We start from the raw sequence: 18,595 nt of genomic DNA, 5'->3' as shown, positions 1-18,595 counted from the left end.
GCTCTTCTGTCCATGGAATTCTCCAGGCAAGAATACTGGAGTGGGTAGCCATTCCCATCTCCAGGGGATCTTCCCAACTCAGGGATCAAACCCGGGTCTCCTGCATTGCAGGCAAATTCTTTTTTTTTAACCATCTGAGCCACCAGGGAAGCCCATTTTATTTGTCCCCTACTCATTATTTTTCTCCAAAAATATCTAATTAAAAATTAATAAGGTACCCTATAAAATGCCTTGAAATTGTACCCTATAAAATGCCTTGAAATTTATCTTTCTTAATAAAAGCTATGTAAATATGAGCTCTCTGTAGATGGTCACTGAAATCAGTAAAAACTTCAAAAGGAAATTCCATCAGTTCCAAAGATCTTGTGGGTATTTTTTATTGAAAGGTCTTTTTCCTTCAATAATGGACATTTACATTAAAACTTTATACAACCAAAATCTCAAAATAATATTAAAATCACACTAAGGTATTTTCATTGTTAAGTCTACTTCATTTTATTGTTGATAAAAATATTGCAAGACACTTGTAATTCTAATGTTTCTGCTTTAAAATAAGCAATTAAAACTAAACGTCACAAGAAGAGACAATACATACTATAATTTGCTAATAACTGGCTAAAATGATAATTTAATAGTAACATGTATAAGAAACAATTGCACTTGAAAAAAAAGTAAACAAAAAACCTCTAGTTTTGTATATTTAAGTCTTATGAACAGAGGTTAATCATCTATAATCTTGCCAGAAGTGTATGTTTGTTTAAATTAAAAAAGAAAAAAAAAAAGCTTGTGTATTTAACTAGCAATCATTCATTCCTTTTAAAAGTCTTGAATTCTCATATGCTTTATAGAATTTCCCCCATAGTTTGTTGATCAGAAAAGACTGCAACGTAACTAAAGAAAAATAACACTTCATTGGTATTTAGTGCAAATTTGGAGTAATTTTTACATGAAGTATTAAACATGTAGCCTTTAGAAGCTGTTGGAAGTAAGTGCTATGACTGTCTTCTCCTCAGTATGCTCTTCTTTTAAAGATTTTGATGGAAAATTTTCAACTGAGGTATTTCTCCTCCTTTGCATGGGCTCAGTGGTAAGCCAGTACAGACTTATCTACCATTCTTTGTTAATGACCTGATTTCTTCACCTGTTCTCTGCCATTACTGTGATTATTATTCAAAGCTGACAGCGTGAAAGAAAAAGTCAATGCAGAAGAATTAATGTAGCACTATAATTCTAGGGCTCTAAGTGGAAAGATTCATATTAAAAAAGTGTTATATTTGTGAGGAAATCATTGAAGCTAACAAATGCCTACATATTTGATTTAGAAATGAACAGTGTGGAAAACGTGCAGTGGAATATTAATAGCGTCTCACAGCCATTAAGAAAATTAACGTCCCATTGATTCTTAACAGTTTGAAGGTCCACTATATGTGGTAACGCCAACTTGCAAAAGTACAACTATCCACTTCACACATGCCAGGTACTACCATGAGGCTGTCATGGTTTCCAGAAAGAAAATGCCTTCTATATGGTAAATATCTTTGCCCTCAGCCTTTCTTTAAGGTACATAATAGAATAACAGCACACTGTCATTGCATAAACATAAAGAAAATGATACTAAGACTAATAAAATGTGTTTTTGTAGGGTGTAATTCTTCCCCTGCTGCACTAAGCAAAGGATCTGTATTAAGATTTTGAAGTCAGAATCGAAGAAAAAGGGAATATGTCAACATCAAGAAATGTAACGTACTAGCAATATGTGGGTTTCATGTAAAGCAAACTTAGGGAAATAAAAGTGAATACTTGTGGCATTTAAATTGCCAAGCTCCCCCCACACCTTTTAAAAAAAATCTTGTGTATAATAACAAGGCCACTTAAAACTCTTGAGATGTTTTAATGCTATTGAACATTTGACTCTAAATATGAATTACTTGGCTATGGCAAAGAAAGAAATTCCCCACAGGAAGTCCTTAGTACAAAAGGCTTCAAACCTTGTCTTACTGTTAACTTTCCCTAGCGACTTCAAAGATTTTCAGAGACATGTAATGTCAGTAGCCTCTTGTACTCCATAATAAATGGCTGGTTTGGAGGTTGCTTTATTATTTTTCTTGTCTCACTTTTGCTGCTTTGGGTGAAGTGAGCCTCTCCTTCGGAGGTTTAAAAAGTAGGTAGCACTAGAAGCAGTGTATCTTACACTTCTCACCCTTTGTGATATATCAGAAGTTATCTGAAGAATTTTTACCAGAATATACACAATCTGGCCCCATCCTTACAGAATCTCTGAGTAGGTCTGGGATAGAGTCTGAACTTGTTAAGAACAACTACACTAAATGGGGATTCTCAGAGACAGAGAATTTGTAGTTTAAAAAAAAAAAATCATTTATTATTTAAACATTTAAATAAAAATGTTCCCTAGGAGCCAGCTGGGCCAAATGGTTAACATGTCCCTAAGGAGAGTTCTGGTGTAACAGGGCCTGTAGCTCAACAACACAGTAGAAGAGTGAATGGACTTGCTATGTTACAGTTTCCGGTCGGGGCAAAACCTTGAGAAGCAGAGACGGGCACAGAGTTGGAAACCAGACTTTTCACCTGCTGTTCCCGGTGACTGCATTCAGGAGAATGGGCATTCTTGTCCTTTCACTGTGACTTTAGAAAAGGGTAGAAATCCCCAAGCACAAGGTAAATAAATGGTTTAGAGAAAAGAAACTGGAGGAAAGAATCAAGAAAACTATTAATATTACAAAGGTTGGCAAAAGGACATGTTCTGAATGGTGTGTGGGTGTGTGTGTGGAAGGGCCATGGAATGGGTGTGGCAGGCTCTTGTGAGGTCTTAGTCGAGAGATTTTACTTCATGTGGTCCCTCGGACGGAATTTTTTCTTCAAAACTAGGAGGAGCTCAAGGCACCAGGACCTAGGGTTGTGCAAATACACTCTTTACAAGGAACACCACCAGTTCAGTTTCTAAACATTATTTTAGAGCCTATAAAACATGCTTCTTTTCCCTAGTTTGGTTTTCTTTACCTCATATAAAAAATAAATAAATAAAAAGGGCAAGAGAAGAGCCAATGACTGCAATAAGAATGGGTAAGAGTCACTCTTTACTTAATAATCTGCGGACAGTCGCTCCAGGCCTTGGCTTTCCTTTTGGCCAAAGCCAGCCAGGCTGGCTCTGTTGACACGGGGGCAGCATCTGGGTTGGAGAACCTCTTTGTGACTTCTTTCACCAGTGGCGCTGGGGGAGCTGAATCAGATATCTCCACTAGATTTTGAAGGAAAAGGAGAAAGGAATATAAGTCAGAGCCACATTTTTTTGATTTATCACAAATATAAGATTAAGAAAGCAAAACCCACTGAAGCACTGAGCATCTCTGGCAAGAAGAAATTAGGGAAAAAAACCTGTGTGATCCTCACGGCTGCATACAGAATTACAGTGATCATAGTGCGGTCAATTTTAATTTCAGAGAATTTCTAGAAACCCAGTTTTCTCTGTGCACAGAAGCTATGCCTGCACAATAACAGTAATAATAGGTAAGTTCTGTGATTCTAAGTCATGAAACCAGTCAATTTGATGAAGAAAAAAATTAAACCAGTAGTTTGAAGTTTGAACTTGTTAGCTGGTAAGGTTAAAAGCTACTTCCTCTACCCAGCATGCCCTGGGTCCCTCCTCCCTCCAAGACCCATGGATCCTGCCTGCTCTTATCACTCAGACTCGTCTAACAAATTCCTTTGTCTCCTATCACTGTTTTTCAGATCTCAGAGGCTTTGCATGGTGAAGGCACCCATCTTATCTTTGGGTCATATGTAGTGCCTATGGCAGTGGCCTTACAGGTATGCAGAACTCTGGAAATACTGATTAAAAACACAAAACTTCAGAGGAAGGCTTGCTTTATTAAGGTGGAGCCAACTCTGAACTGCATGTACCCTTTGGTGTCTCTAAGAAATCAGGCAGACAAAGGTTGATCTCGTTGTTGACTTTGGAGCTTTCACCGTTCTGAAAGAATTCTCTCTTGAGCCTTATCAATATGATGTTTAGAATCCTTAATTCCTAGGTATAAGATCAAATGAAGTAAGCCCCTTGGAGGGTTCTTGAGAAAATGTTCCAATGTGGTTTTCAAATATAAAGTGTTTTTCCTCCACACCAAATAGTAAACATAGCTTTCCTCATGAGACCTGTCTACATTTCCAGACCTCAGCTAGCAGGTATTTCTTAAGGCATAAAAAAATCTTGGGTCTAGAGTGCGGGTGTCCTCTGAGGAACAGGGTTGCCTACTGGGGAAAACAGGGACCCTAACAGCCCCCGAGAGGAAGCTCTTTCAAACTCTCCATCGTCCAGGTGACTTGCAATAAGGAAACGGTCATAAACATTATCAGATCATTTTACCTTGTAACAGGATAAAGATTTTTTTTTAACTTGCCCGTGTCTCTTACATGTCATGAATTTGTATAAACACTGCTGTTGTTCATTAACATCGGGACTTAGACCAGAACCGCTGTGCTCTCCTATGTCACAGCGGGGTCAGAGGTTAGCTGTCTGAAATCACATCAGTGACAAGGGGCCAGCCCAATTTTGCCCGGAGCATCTGAGCCACTTGGATCACCCTGATTCAGAGAAGCAGTTTCCATTTCCAGCCAGGGCAGAGCTCCAGGTAGGGGATTTCGCACACAGCTTTCTCACACTGGTCTTAAGCATGTGGAGTCAAAGCAAACAGGCTCCTGAATCCCCTTTTCAGCGCAGGCTTGATGTCAACTACTTGGCTTTGAGACTATCAAAAAACACTGGCTCTATTTAAATTCTACCTAAAATTCACCCTTTCCCCACATCCTAATATAATCTTGTCTCTTCTTTTGTTTAGACGGTTCTTGGGGTATGCAGTCTTCCTTGCTACAGGAAGTCAAAAAACCTCACTTTGTTGGACCACAGGCAGTGGAGGTGGAGAAGGCTCATATCACCTTGTTAAAGGCTCAGGAACTTAACAAGCCACTTGATATCACATTGAGCTGAGCTGAAGCTGAAATCGCTCAGTCATGTCCGACTCTTTGCGACTCCATGGACTGTAGCCCCCCCAGGCTCCTCGGTCCATGGGATTTTCTGGGCATGAATACTGGAGTGGGTTGCCATTTCCATCACATTGGTAGTCTGTAATTAGCCATGGGTGGGAGTATTTACACCACAGAAAAGGACAAATACTACAAATCACAGGTATCTCCAATCCCTGAAGACCTGGCTATTAAATGTGGTTCATCACCCCACTGATAGTAGGTATGTTTCTGGTGATATTTATCCATGTCAAAGTTTATGAATGGGGTGGCGAGACAGCTTGTGCTCTGAAATGCCTAAAATGCTGTGCTAGTTTTTACACTGGAGGAAATAAAACAGGTTTGAAGGGAAAAATCCTTTAAGTACACTTAAGTAGAAATGGACCTGTTCTCTCTACCTGTCACTGATGTAGGAAGAGTGTTGGCCTTTCTGAGCTGTTCTCTGCGCTCAATCCTGGACACTGGCGTCTCCGGCTTCTTCTCCTCTGGCTGAGCGGCGGGCTTGTGCAGGGAGCCAGGTCTGCCGACGCTGCTGCTTCCAGGCTGCGGGGTGACGCTGACCTGCATGGACAGAAAGTCAGGGGAAGCACGTGTTCATCCGAAAGACAGGGAAGGACGGACCGTGCAGGGCAAAGCCGCCTGGAGGTTTCCATCAGCTGGCCCCATCTTCTGCTCCCAAGGGAGGAGCCAGACTGCAGAGGGAGCGGTGTGTGCTCAACCTGGCCCCCAGCTCGGCGCACATGTCCCAGCGAGGGCCTGCTGCATGCTCTCCAGGAAGAGTCCCATCACACTGTACAGTCAGGGCCACAGAGCAAGGCTCCTCGTGTCCTCTCGACCCACTGCTTAAAATAAAGTTATTTTCGCATTTTTCATTTAACTGTTGTGTGCGAGGATTCTGCCAAATCAGGTTAACCTAAGCGCATAAGGAAACCAAATCAACTTTCTAACTGACAATACCTCTTTGGCTTAACAGTGGTCAACTGATTTACTGCTCTACTATCTAAGTATTTTCCACCATTCCTGGCCAGCCTTTTCTCGTTACTGTTGTTTTAAATTCTGTGAACTAAAAGAAAGCCAAGCTTGGGAGTTCCCCGGCTCTCCAGGGGTTAGGACTTGGCACTTTCACTGCCAGGGCCTGGGTTCAATCCCTGGTCAGGAAACTAAGACCCCACGAGCCTTGTGGTGCTAAAAAATAGAGAGAGAGCCGAGCTCAGAGTTAAAGCCGAAGACCAGGCTACTTACGTGCTCTCTGGAGAGCTTCTCTGCCTGTTTGGCCTCCCTGGCCTGCTTCCTCTCTTCCCGAGTTGCCTGCTGCTCCCGAAACCCCTTCTGTTTCTGCAGCGCCAGCGTGATCCACAGTGGCTGCGCGGTCTCAACCTTCTCCACAAGTTTGGAGCCATCTAAGGAGTGTCTGCTCTGAAGCATCGGCTTTTCTATGGGGAAAAAAAGACTGATTGTGATATACTGTAAGAAATACGTATTTGATCTCTGTCCCTGTTTCTGGCACTGAATTCCTAAAACCCTTGCAATTTCCTAACTGATGAGAGCATAAAGGTCTCTTTTGTTTGGCTAAATGAGGTGATTCCCAGGAAGCATGTAAAGGTTGGCAGTATCCATGTGATCAGAGGGTTAGAACTTTGAGTCCCACCCTCAAGCTCTGGGGAGGGGCAAGGGGCTGAAGGCTGAGTTCAGTCATCAATGGCTGATGACTTAATTGATCACAACTATGTAATGAAGCGTCCATAAAAACCCAAAAGGACTAGTCTGGAGAGCTTCTAAGCTGAGAACACATACAGATGCTGGAGAGTGACTAGCTCGGCAATTATGGAAGCTCTAGGCCCATTTCCCATACCTTGCCCTCTTCATCTCTTCCATCTGAGTTATACTCTTTATATAAACTTGTGTGTGTGTGTGTGTGTGTGTGTATGTGTGTACACACAGGCTTTCCTCATGGCTCAGTGGGTGAAGAATCTGCCTACCAATGCAGGAGACACGCAAGATGCAGGTTCGATCCCTGGGTCAGGAAAATCTGGAGAAGGAAATGGCAACCCACTCCAGTCTTCTTGCTTGAAAAATCCCATGGACAGTGGAGCCTGGTGGGCTACCATCCAAAGGGTGGCAGAAAATCAGAAATGACTGAGCACATCACATATATAAACTTTAAACTGATAACCTAGTAAGTAAAATGTTTCCCTGAGTTATGTGAGATTCTCTAGCAAACTAACTGAACAGTGTGGATTTGCAGCTGGCACCTAGTGTGGGGGCAGTCTGGTGGGACTGAGCTCACAACCTGTGGACTTGAATGATGTCTCCAGGAGGGAATCAGAAACGAGCTGAACTGACACCAGCTGGTGTCAGAGAATTGCTTGGCCATGTGGGACCCCACACTCCACCACCCCGCAACAGAAATCAGTCAAGACAAAAAGCAGATTTGCACCGAAACTAACTGCCCCCTCACCTCGGACCCTCATCCCCTAAAACTGTGACACATTAATCAGCCCGAGCAGCCGTCAGCTATCCCTTCTGGCGCACAGCGTGCGAACGCCTGAGTGACTACCCTGGGTGGGGAAGCAGTATCTTCAACGGAAAAAACAGGAGCATTTCTCTTTCCTCAAAATGGAAGAAAAAATCGTCTCCACTGTCAAAACACACCTGGCCTACAGAGGACCCAGCTAGTTAGTCGACTGTTCTTTTTTTATTGCTTTTTAAAATTCATTTTTTCAATGGAACCTCCTCCTCCCCCCGCCCCGACCCCGCACTGTCCCCTGATGAAACAAGCGGACCCAACATATGAAAGAGGAAAACGGGGCACTGCGCTGCTTAGAGGGGCTGCCAAGGGCACCAGGACTCTAGGAAGACAGTGAGGAACGGTGGTTTTGGCCCACTGCCCTCACGCGATAGATGTGAGTACGTGGGTCCAAAGCCATCAAGGGCAGTGACCATGGTCACTGAGCGCACAGTGAAGCCTGAGCTGAGGACTTCTGACTTCCAGTCTGCGCTCTTACCACGGTGGACCGTGCAAGTCGGGGCAACAAGCTTCCCAGGTGGAGAGGATCGGAGGTTGAGTAACTGGGCTCTGGAATTGAGCAGACCAGAGTTTGACTTTATGTGACCCCAGAAAAGCTACTTAACCTCTCCAAGCTTTCATTTTCTGATCCATAAACTAGAGTCAAGAATGGCACCGGCTTCATCAGGCTGATGTGATGATTAAAAGGGGTCCTGGGTGTGAAAACGTTTAGAACAGTGTTTGGCATACAGTAACTGCTCTACAAAAGTAAGTGTTCTTGGGCACTCTCTGCTGGTCCAGGGGTTGGGGCTCTGCATTTCCACTGCAGAGCGCACGGGTTTGATCCCTGTTCGGGGACCCTCACCCTGGGGAGCTAACAGACTGAGCCACAGACTGGGCATCCCAGTCCGAGTGTCTTTTGTGGAGGAGACAAGGCCCCTTGGCTGCCGGGAGGACCTCTGGGACAGAGAGAGGGCTGCAGAAGCAGAGACCTACCCATGAGGACGGTGCATGCATGGGCTTGTCAACCAGCAAAGTGGAGAGAGCTCTGCACTGGTGCCTGCCAGCCTGCTGAGCTGGGTGAGCTCCTCGGCCTCACTCCACACCGCAGTTTGGCGTGTGACCTGGGCCAACTGTCCCCTGGGAAAAAGACTTAGTCCAGCTACTCAGAGACAGACTGCGGGCCCTGGGATGTGATCTGGATGGGGTGGTGGCCACTGTCAGCATGTGCTTGGGTGGCCCCCCAGAAGCCTGCCCCCGTTTTGCCTCCCAGCCTAGCAAGAATGCCCCACCCTCTCCTCACGCCAGTTCAGTGCTGGTTCTGGAGGAGACCATCCTGGGAGAAAAGTGCCACAGAGGCAGCCAGATTTCTGGTGGCAGCATATGACCATCTCAATTCCTGCAGCCACAGTCTCTCCCCTCCACAGCCTTACACTAGATCTGGGATGAACACAACGAGGAAGGGACAGAACCCTGGGCTGAATATGAGCAGAGCACCCACGTAGGTGTGTAGGTCCTCTGTGAATGCACGGGCTTCGCGTGTTTTGGCAATCCCTTCCTTTGGAGCAGGGCATGCACTCAAGGAGAACAGAGCCTGACTCAGCTTGACCCACAAGGCTACTTTAAGACTGGGGAGCAGACCTCCCTGCTGAAAGCGTGGCAAGAGCCACAGAGCAGCGGGGAAGTCCCATCTCACACCCCGAGTGGGCTCTAGATCACCCAGCACACAACCCTCCTCAGGGTGATCGCCCAGCACACACCCCTCCTCAAGGTGATGCTGGCCAGCGCAACCTCAGGAAAAACGTGGCTGGCATCCGTATCAAGCCAGCCCTCATACCAAAGACACTGGACACACATAATCCATACAGGGATGCACCCATGGAAAAATACTCCAAGACCACAACAGATAATGTTTCTTCTAAACTCATAAAGTAAAATGAAAAGGCAGAGGAACTACTCCCAATTAAAAAAGCAAGAGAAATTCCCTGAAATAATGAAACAGAGCTCACCAGTCTACCCAACCCCAGTTCAAAACAGTGGTAGTAAAAATGCTAACTGGATTAATAACGATTACTAACAGAAATTCAGGCCACTGTAACAAGGAACTGGAAACTGTAAAGATGAACCAATCAAAAACAGATAACTCAATTGCCAGGATTAAAAAAAAAAAAAAGCAATCTAAGAGCAATGTGAAGTGAAGTCACTCAGTCGTGTCTGACTCTTTGCAACCCCATGGACTGTAGCCCACCAGGCTCCTCCATCAGCTAAAAGACAAAGAATAAATAACCTGGAAGACAGAATAATGAAAACCACCCAATCAGAACACAAGACAGAAAAACAAATTAAAAAGCAAATGAAAGCAACATACAAGATACATGGTATATATAAAGCTTGCAAGCCTGTGCATAATAGGGGTTCTAAGAAGGAGAAAAGAGAAAGAAGATTGAAATGTATTTGAAAAAATGGTGGCTGAAAACTTCCCAAAGCTAAAGAAGGAAACAGGAATCCAGGTACAAGAAGCTTGGAGGGTCCCAAACAAAATGAATCCAAACAGAACCACAACAAGACATATCATAACTAAAATGCCAAAAGTTAAAGAGAGAATTCTAAAGGCAACAAGAGAAAAATAGTCATTTACAAGGGAATTCTAGTAAGGCCATCAGCTGATTTCTCTGCAGAAACTTTGGAGGCCAGAAGGGAGTGGAGTGATATATTTAAAGTCTTGAAAGGTAAAAACTTGGAACTGAGAATACTCTACCCAATAAAATGATCATTTAGAATAGGAGAGAGAAAGAATTTCTCAAACAAGCAAAAACTAAAAAGAATTCAGCAATAATAAACTTACTCTAACAGAAATACTGAAGTTTCTTCTCTAATTAGAAAAGAAGAATTTCTAGGAAAGGGAAAATCATGATAGGAAAGGCAAACCTATAGTAAGAACTGCAGATCACCTAAATAATCCAGTGTGTGCTCAGTCGTGTCCGACTCTTTGTGACCCTATGGAGCCCACCAGGCTCCTCTGTCCAAGGGATTTCCCAGGCAAGAATACTGGAGCAGGTTGCCATTTCCTCTCCCAGGGATCTTCCGACCCAGAGATCAACCCGAGTCTCTTGTATCTCCTTCACTGCAAGTGGATTCTTTACCACTGAGGCATCAGGGAAGCCCCCAAATAATCCAGTACTTAGATCAAAAAACAAACAAGAAAGTGTAAAAGCAATTATAATGATAATAAATAGTAAAAGGATAAGCATGAAGATGTAAAATAGGACAGCAAAAATCACAAAACATGAGGGAGGAGAGTATAAAACTAGATCTTTTAAAATGTATTTGAACTTGAATGACTATCAGTTTAAAGCAAGCAGATATAGTCATGGGTCAACATACATGAGCTCCATCATAACCACAAGTCAAAAACATATAATAGATTCACAAAAACCAAAAACAAAGACTGAAGCATGTTACAAAAGAAAATCATCAAACCACAAAAGGAAAAACAAAAAGAAATGAACAAAGAACTATAAAAATTACTGGAAAACAAGGATTAAAATGGTAATAAATATATACTTATCAATAATTACTTTATGTTAAATGTCAAAGGACTAATGCTTTCATTACAGGGAGCACGGGTTTGATCCCTGGTCAGGGAACTAAGACACTGTATGACATGCAGCATGGCCAAAAAAATAGGGAAAAAAAGGACAATCCAATTAAAAAATGGACCTGAGAACTTTCTCGATGGCCCAGTAGTTGAGAATCCACCTGCCAATGCAAAGGACGTGGGTTTGATCCCTGGTCCGGGAAAATCCCCCATGCTGCGCAGCAAGTAAGTCCACGCACCACAACCACCGAGTCCGAGCTCTAGGGCCCCCGAGCCGGGACCGCTGAAGCCCACAACCCACAGCCCAGGCTGCGCGGCAAAAGCAGCCGCCGCAGTGAGCAGCCTGCGAACAGCGATGAGAAGCAGGCCCTGCTCACCACCACTAAAGAAAGCCCACATGCAGCAACAAAGACCCAGCGTGGCCGCAAGTAAATGTTTTCTAAAAAACCGACCTACATAGATATTTTCTCAAAGAAGATCCACAAATCGCTAACAGGCACATGAAAAGATGTTCAATATTGCTAATTATTAGTGAAATGCAAATCAAAACCACAAGGAGACACCACCTCACACAGGTCAGAATGGTTGTCATCAAAAAGTCTATAGATAGTAAATCCTGGAGATGATATGGAAAAAGAGGAACCCTCCTACACTGTTGGTGGAAATGTAAATTGGTGTAATCACTGTGGAGAACTTTATAAAGAACCACTATGGAGGTTCTTTAAAAAACTAAAAATAGAACTACCATATGATCCAGCAATTCTACTCCTGGGTATATATGTGGAAAAAAATGAAAACTAATTTAAAAAGATACAGGCACTTCAGTGTTCATAGCAGCATTATTTATAATAGTCCAGATGTGGGAGCAACCGAAGTGCCTGTCAACAGATAACTGAGGAAGATGTGGAGTGTGTATATGTTGTATGTTTATATATGGGCTCACACAATACACACACACACACACACGTATACACAGGCTTCCCAGGTGGTGCTAGTGGTAAAGAACCCACCTGCCAATCAGGAGATGTGAGAGATGCTGGTTCTATGCCTGTGTCAGGAAGATCCCCTGGAGGAGGGCATGGCAACCCACTCCAGCATCCTTGCCTGGAGAACCCCTTGGACAGAGAAGCCTGGTGGGCTATGGTCCATAGGGTTGCAAAGAGTCGGACACAACTGAAGCGACTTAGCACGCATATGTATACACACATACATATACACACACACCACATCTTCTTGGTTTCCTGGACTGGCATGGTGATCAGCAGTGTAAAGACCATATCTCCCTATTGGCTTCTGTTCGTCCTATGGAAGAGGAGCCACAGTGGAATATTACTCAGTCATAAGAACAAATGAAATGTTGCCTTTTGCAGTAACATGGATGGACCTACAGAATATTATGCTTGGTGAAAAAAGTCAGAGAAAGACAAATACTGTATGATATGCATAATCTAAAAAAAAAATAACGCAATGACTATACAAAAAAGAAACAGATTCACAGACACAGAAAACAAATTTATGGTTACCAAAGGGGAGAGGGAGGGGGGAGGCATAAATCACTTCAGAAGTAAAGGACTAACAGATACAAACTTCTATACAGAAAATATGCAAGCAACAAGGATCTACTGAACAGCACAGGGAATTGTACCCAATATCCTGGAATAACCTATAATGGAATAGAATCTGCAAACAAAATACACAAAAAATGAATCACTATGCTATACACCTTAAACTGGCACCATATTGTATACCAAGTACACTTCAATTTTTTTAAAAATGGAAAATACAGACAGACTCAAGGGAAGCTTGGAAGCCCTGTGATGTGATGCAGGGAGAGAACTTGCACTTGAGTCCTCCCTCGCTTTGCTCATTTGTACTGAGGCTCTGCAGTTCAGTGAGCTTATGACATATCATATCTTCTTTGAGCCAAATGATCTCTTATGAAATGGACAGGTGGTATAATGAAATTCCAGCAAACAAACAGATTAAACATACTACTGATAACGCAAGCATAAAAACACAGCAAAGCTGTCATGTTCTTTGCCCGATACTCCGTGAAGAAATCAGATCTGACAAGAAGTTGGCCCAATAGAATAAAAATCTGCACCATGATTTGCAATGTGGATTTACATCCACTGTTGTTTCAGTGACTCTCACCCTCAGTACATGTGGTGCTCCATGGGTTTTAGCTAAGGATGGTACTATATATATACACAATTAACAAATAAATTGGAGGTCCAGGCTTAACACTTTTATCCTGATAGGTGTTCAGCTAAGGAATTTGGTCAGTCCAGGCCTGGAGTTGTAGTGTAAAACCCCAACAGGCTCAGGTAGAGACCACCATGCGGTCTTTGCTCTCACACTTCTTTTCTACCAAATAAAGAAAAATTCAATTAGCAGAGACTGTCAGCCCAGAATCTCAATACTGAGAAAGAAAACAGGGGCAGCAACAGGTTTTGGTAAAAATTAGAAGAATCTCTCTAAGAGAGAGCAGCAGAAAACAGGGCGTTGTTTCTCTGGGAGAAGATAAGAGAATAAGAAAGCGGGTCAGCGGTGAGAGAAGCTCTGATGATACCACAAAAGAGAACAACACAAAAGCTAAAGTCAAAACTGAAAACAGTGGTTCTGCTTCAAGACGGTGACGTAGGAAGATCCTGAATTCCACTCCTCCCATAGACAACCACGTTTATAGTCACATACAGAACAAGTCCTTCTGAAAAGAGATCCAGAAACTAGCTGACTGACTCCAGCACATCAGGGGAACAGAAACAAAAACCAATCATAGAATGGGTCGGAGAGGCGGAGACACAATCTCACCATAAACCCCATCCCCGGGTACAGTGATCTACAACCAGAAGGGAGCTCAGCAGAACACCCTCTCTCTCTCTCTGAGAAGCAAAGGATTTGGACCCCCACTTCTGGACGTCAACTTTTAAGGCTTCAATCTCAGTGACCAGCCCTCCAAACATCTAGTTCTGAAAGCCAATGGGGCTTATGTCCACAAGATCCACAAGACCATAGGGAATCGAAGGCACAGATCTTAACAGGCTTGCGGGGACTTACTGCAGCTAACCCCTAGAGTCCAGTGCAGAGGTAAGACAACAACAACAAAAAAACCGTGAAAACGGGCTCCTCTTCGGCAGGACAAACAGAAACCAACAGGGAGATATGATCTGGTGCTGCTGATCAATGTGCCAGTCCAGGGAGCCGAGGAAAGCTTGGTTAAAAAGGACGATAGGGTCTTCCGTAAGGCAAGTAACCAAACCAATGTCCCTGAGGGAGTTCTTTTCTCTGCAAAACCCACCCCAAATCTAAACAATTACCTAAACCTTCCCTAGAAAAACCTGAGAAGCAAATTTTGGGCTATGACCCACACCTGACCACCTACTCTACAAAACCAAAAAGAAAAATCAGATGAAGGTTCTTGGGGTGCCAAAGTCAAACCAAGTGATCACCACACTGCCCCAAACATCCAGTATGAAGAAACACGAGGGGCAGTCAGGAGTAAGGGTTGCCCTAAAATTTCCTTACCAGAGCGCTTCACAGTAGCAAGCTGGTGGAGCTGGGGTGCATATGCAGGGCCTTGTGCATAAACAAAGTCGATTATGCACACTGCGGCTCCTTGGGGGGCGAGTTAAAAGTCCCCTAAGGTCCCACCTCCTTAGTTTCTGTCGCTACTGCCCAGAAACAGAGCGCACACACTGGGGCAGGAATCAGCCTTTATCGTCACTGTACAGGCCCCTCATAAAGATTAATGACACCTGCTTCCTAGTGGCTCAGACAGTAAAGAATCTGCCTGTAACGCAGAGACCCAGGTTGGATCCCTGGGCTGGGAAGACCCCCTGGAGAAGTGTATGGCTACCAACTCCAGTATTCTTGCCTGGAGAACCCCATAGACAGAGGAGCCTGGTGGGCTACAGTCCATGGGGTCACACAGAGTTGGACAGGACTAAGCGACTAACACTTTCACTGTCAACCTGAAGTGTATCCGTCTGTGCAGCACCTAACTCACTACTTGTGTAAGGAAGGATCACTAATGGGTGTGAGCTGCAGACACACAGGTCAGTCCATATTTCCAAAACTGTAAAGACGAGTACAGAGCCCCACTCTGACTCAGGAGTCAGGGCCCTTGGGGAACGGGGCCCCAGCCTCCAATTAAGGGAAGTGCTCCAACAACAGCTCCAGGGGCTACCTCCGGCCCTGGGCAGATCTGCCTTTAGCTGCGACTCAGGAGGATGGACAGAGGCAGAGCTCTGCGATCTACAGCTACGCACCTTTCCTCCCCGCCTCGGGCGTTGGGGCGGGCTTCTCTTGCCCAGCGGATGGAGCCGGGGAAGCAGGTTTCCTCTCGGTTTCCACCTCTTCCTCCTTCTCCCGCTTCTGCTCCTTTCTCTCCTCAGGCGGCGGGGGCGAGGGCGGCCAGCCGCTGTCCCGGCCCTCCTTGCACCGCTCGCTGGGCTCCGGCTCGGGCCTCCCCACCCGGCGAGTCAGCAACTCCACCAAGTAGGGCCTGCTCACCTTGGAGAGCGGGGAGGATGGCGGGGTCTGGCCCGCGGGCTTGGGGGCCAGGGCTGGCTTCTGGGCCAGGGGCAACCTGTTGGCTGCCTTGTCCTGCTCCGGAGCCGGGGGCTGGCTGCCGGCCAGGGGGGGCCCGGGCTGGGCCGCAGGAGGAGAGAGGCTGGGAGGGCTTTCAGAGGAGTCCTTCCAGGGGGCCGGCGCTGGCTTCCTCTCGGCGGGGAGCAAGGGGCCAGGCCTGGGGGCTGCGGCCTCCGTCTCCCGCTCTCCATGTGCGCTCCCTGGGGCCGCCGGCGCCCCGTCGGCACCGTCCTCTGCGCTGCTGTGCCTCTTCTTCTTCTTCTGTTCTGCTTGTTGGTCGCAGTGGAAGCGCAGGGAGTAGTTGGTCCTTCTCAGTTTTATTCCGAAAAGGGACGCTTTATCCTCCCCAGCTGGCATCGCGGGCTCTGGCTTTCCTGGTCCGTCTGCGGTCTGGCCGTCTGAAGTGGTCCCGGGCTCCCCCTGGGCCACTGCTTTCTGTGGCGGGTAAGTGAGGCCCGGAACGAGGAAAGATGGAAGGTCTTTGGCAAACTTGCACCCCTCTGTGGTGTCCGTTGGCTCCTGGTGGGCCCTGGGTTTCTCTGCAGCTTTCAGGGCCTCTTGAGTATCAGCAGCAGCGGGCTGGGCCACGGGCTCTTCGCTGGGTGCCGGCGCGCATCTCTTCCTGATGTTCTCCCCTTCCGCGCTGGGTCTGGAGCCCTCCCCGCCCCCATCGGAGAACTTCTGCCAGGCAGGCTTAATGGAGAACTTGGCATTTACGGGCGGGGTCCTCCGGAGGTTTCCCCGGGAATCACACCGGCCCCTGGGCGTGAGCTCATCCCCGGCCCGAGCTTGCTCTCTCTCGCCCCGTTGGTCACTCTCTGAGCTCTTCAGGATTCGGGAGCGAATGGAAGCCCATTCAGCGAGCGCAGCCGCGCTGCTTGGAGACTCCGGTGGGGGCCTGGTCTTCGCACTGCCTGCCCGGGGTTCCCCCGGGGCTCGGGCTGCATTCTCCAGGGCCGGGACATCCACCGGCTTCTTTTCTTCTGACAAGCCCAGGAGAGACTTGCAGGCAGTGTCCTTGATCTGGCTCAGGTTGACGGCCGGGCCGCAGAGCTGGGCTCCGGTGACCAGGATGGCCGTGTGGGGGATGCTCAGGGTCGAGGGCAGGGCGTGGGAGGCCGGGCTGGCTTTGGGGGCCTTGGGCTCTTGGGGAGCTGAGGTGAGCCCCTCATCTTTCACGGGCTTCACCGGGCTCAGATTGACTTTGGGGAAGAGAATTTGTTTCCCTCCCGAGGACACCTGGAAAGTGTAAGGTCTGGGCATGGTCTGCCGCTCATCCACCTCCTGCCATCTGAGTTCCTCCACCTTTCTGTCTGTCTCTGGAGCGGCAGCTTCCTTCTCTCCTGGCGCCAGCATCTCTTCCCGGGGGGCCTCTGGCTTCTGGGGAGGCTGCATGTTGATTATTTCCCTCATTTCCTGCCGTCCACAACTGCGATCCCCAGGAACATCCCCCTGCTTTCCAGGCTGCTCCCCCGATGTCTCCGAGGCCTCTTGGCTCTGCTTCACCCAGATACTCGGTTTCTCGGAGTTTTCTCTCGGCTTCTCGAGTTGCGGGTGTTCTTGCTCTTCTGCTTTCTCTGCTAAGTCGCTCTGAAATGGGCTCCTCAAGCCGCTTTTGTAGTCCAGCTGCGGCTGATTCTCCTCTTCCACCCTCGGTGCTTCCTGAAGCTTCTTCTCCACTTCCTGCCTCCTCTGGGCCTCCAAGTCTTCTCGCTTCTTCAGTTCTTCCCTCTTCCTCACCTCCTCCTCCTCCTCCCGCCATCTCTGGGCCTCCAGTTCCTCCTGCCTCCTGAGCTCCTCCTGCCTCCTGAGCTCCTCCATCCGTTTTTCCTCCTCCAGCTCCCGCTGCCTTTCTTCCTCTTCCAGCCGCTGCCTCTCGGCTGCCCGCTGCCCCTGCTCCTCCAGTCTTCGGAGTTCCTCCAACTCTCTCTCCTCCTCCTCCTGCCGCAGCTTCTCGGCCTCCTGCCGGCTCCCAGCCTCCTCCTCCTCCTGCGCCAAGCATCTCCCCAGGTGCTGCTCCTCTTCCTCCAGGCCCACAGGCTCCTCGGCCTCCGGGAGTCCTCCTTCCTCCTCCTCCCTCTGCTCTGGGTCCCGGGAGCCCGGCTCTTCCAGGCTCCGCGTCTCTTCTTTGCGCTGCCTCTTCTCTGCCTCTAGCTGTATTTCTCTTTCCTCTCCCTCCTCCTCCTCCTCCTCCTCCTCCACCAAGAGTTCCTGCCTTCTGTTCTCCTCCCAAAGCCTCCGCTCCACAGCCTGGAGCCTCTGCTCTTCCAGGCGCCGCCTCTCCGCAGCTTCGGCCTTTTGCCGTTTGCACTTGGCCTCGAGTTCTCGCCAGTATTCTTCCTGGCGTCGCTTCTCTTCCTCTGAGTCCAGCGGCTCTGGCTCCCTTTCAGGCCAGATTGGCTTGTCTTCTCCAGGGTGTCCGTTCTGGTCCAGGGACAGCTGATGCGGGAGGCCACCGTGCTCGTTCTGTCGATCCTAACATGGGTGAGGGAGACAGAATTAGCTTTCCCTCTGCACAGGCCACCTTTATTTACAATCCCATGCACCGATGTGGGTGGCCCTCCTAGCCGTGAAAGAGGGACCACGTTCCCACCACAGACACAGGTCACCTCGGGCAGGGAAGAGCTTCAACCGTTGGGTCTCCTCGCTCTATGTCATCCTCAAATTCTTTTTTTTAACACACATGTGTAATCATAGGAAAACCAGTAGCCCAGCATTAAAAGGCGAGGAAAAATAAGATTAGCACTTCATCGATGTCCCCTGAAACTCATGACTCAGAAGTCTAATCAAACTGAAGAACCTTTGACTCAGCCCGTGGCTAAGGACAGTGAGCCATCTGTCTGCTGCAAAGCAAAATGTCTGGA

At 47.1% G+C, this 18,595-nt stretch overlaps 1 protein-coding gene across 5 annotated transcripts in view; it reads right to left on the bottom strand.

The window, feature by feature from the left end:
* Window positions 1–348: 348 nt before the first annotated feature.
* Window positions 349–18,595, bottom strand: part of CRACD (capping protein inhibiting regulator of actin dynamics) — a 292,820-nt gene continuing 274,573 nt past the window's right edge. For all 5 annotated transcript variants that reach the window (XM_043447891.1, XM_043447895.1, XM_043447893.1 and 2 more), the window contains 4 exons: window positions 15,410–18,206; window positions 6,277–6,467; window positions 5,433–5,595; window positions 349–3,256 (listed from right to left, as the gene is read on the bottom strand). In XM_043447891.1, coding sequence (XP_043303826.1) covers window positions 3,096–3,256; window positions 5,433–5,595; window positions 6,277–6,467; window positions 15,410–18,206 — 3,312 coding nt within the window. In that variant the 3' untranslated portion in view covers window positions 349–3,095. The remainder of the gene's footprint in view (window positions 3,257–5,432; window positions 5,596–6,276; window positions 6,468–15,409; window positions 18,207–18,595) is intronic.

This window comes from Cervus canadensis, chromosome 26, assembly GCF_019320065.1.
Source record: "Cervus canadensis isolate Bull #8, Minnesota chromosome 26, ASM1932006v1, whole genome shotgun sequence".
NCBI lineage: Eukaryota > Metazoa > Chordata > Mammalia > Artiodactyla > Cervidae > Cervus > Cervus canadensis.
This window is presented reverse-complemented; position numbering and strand designations above follow the sequence as displayed.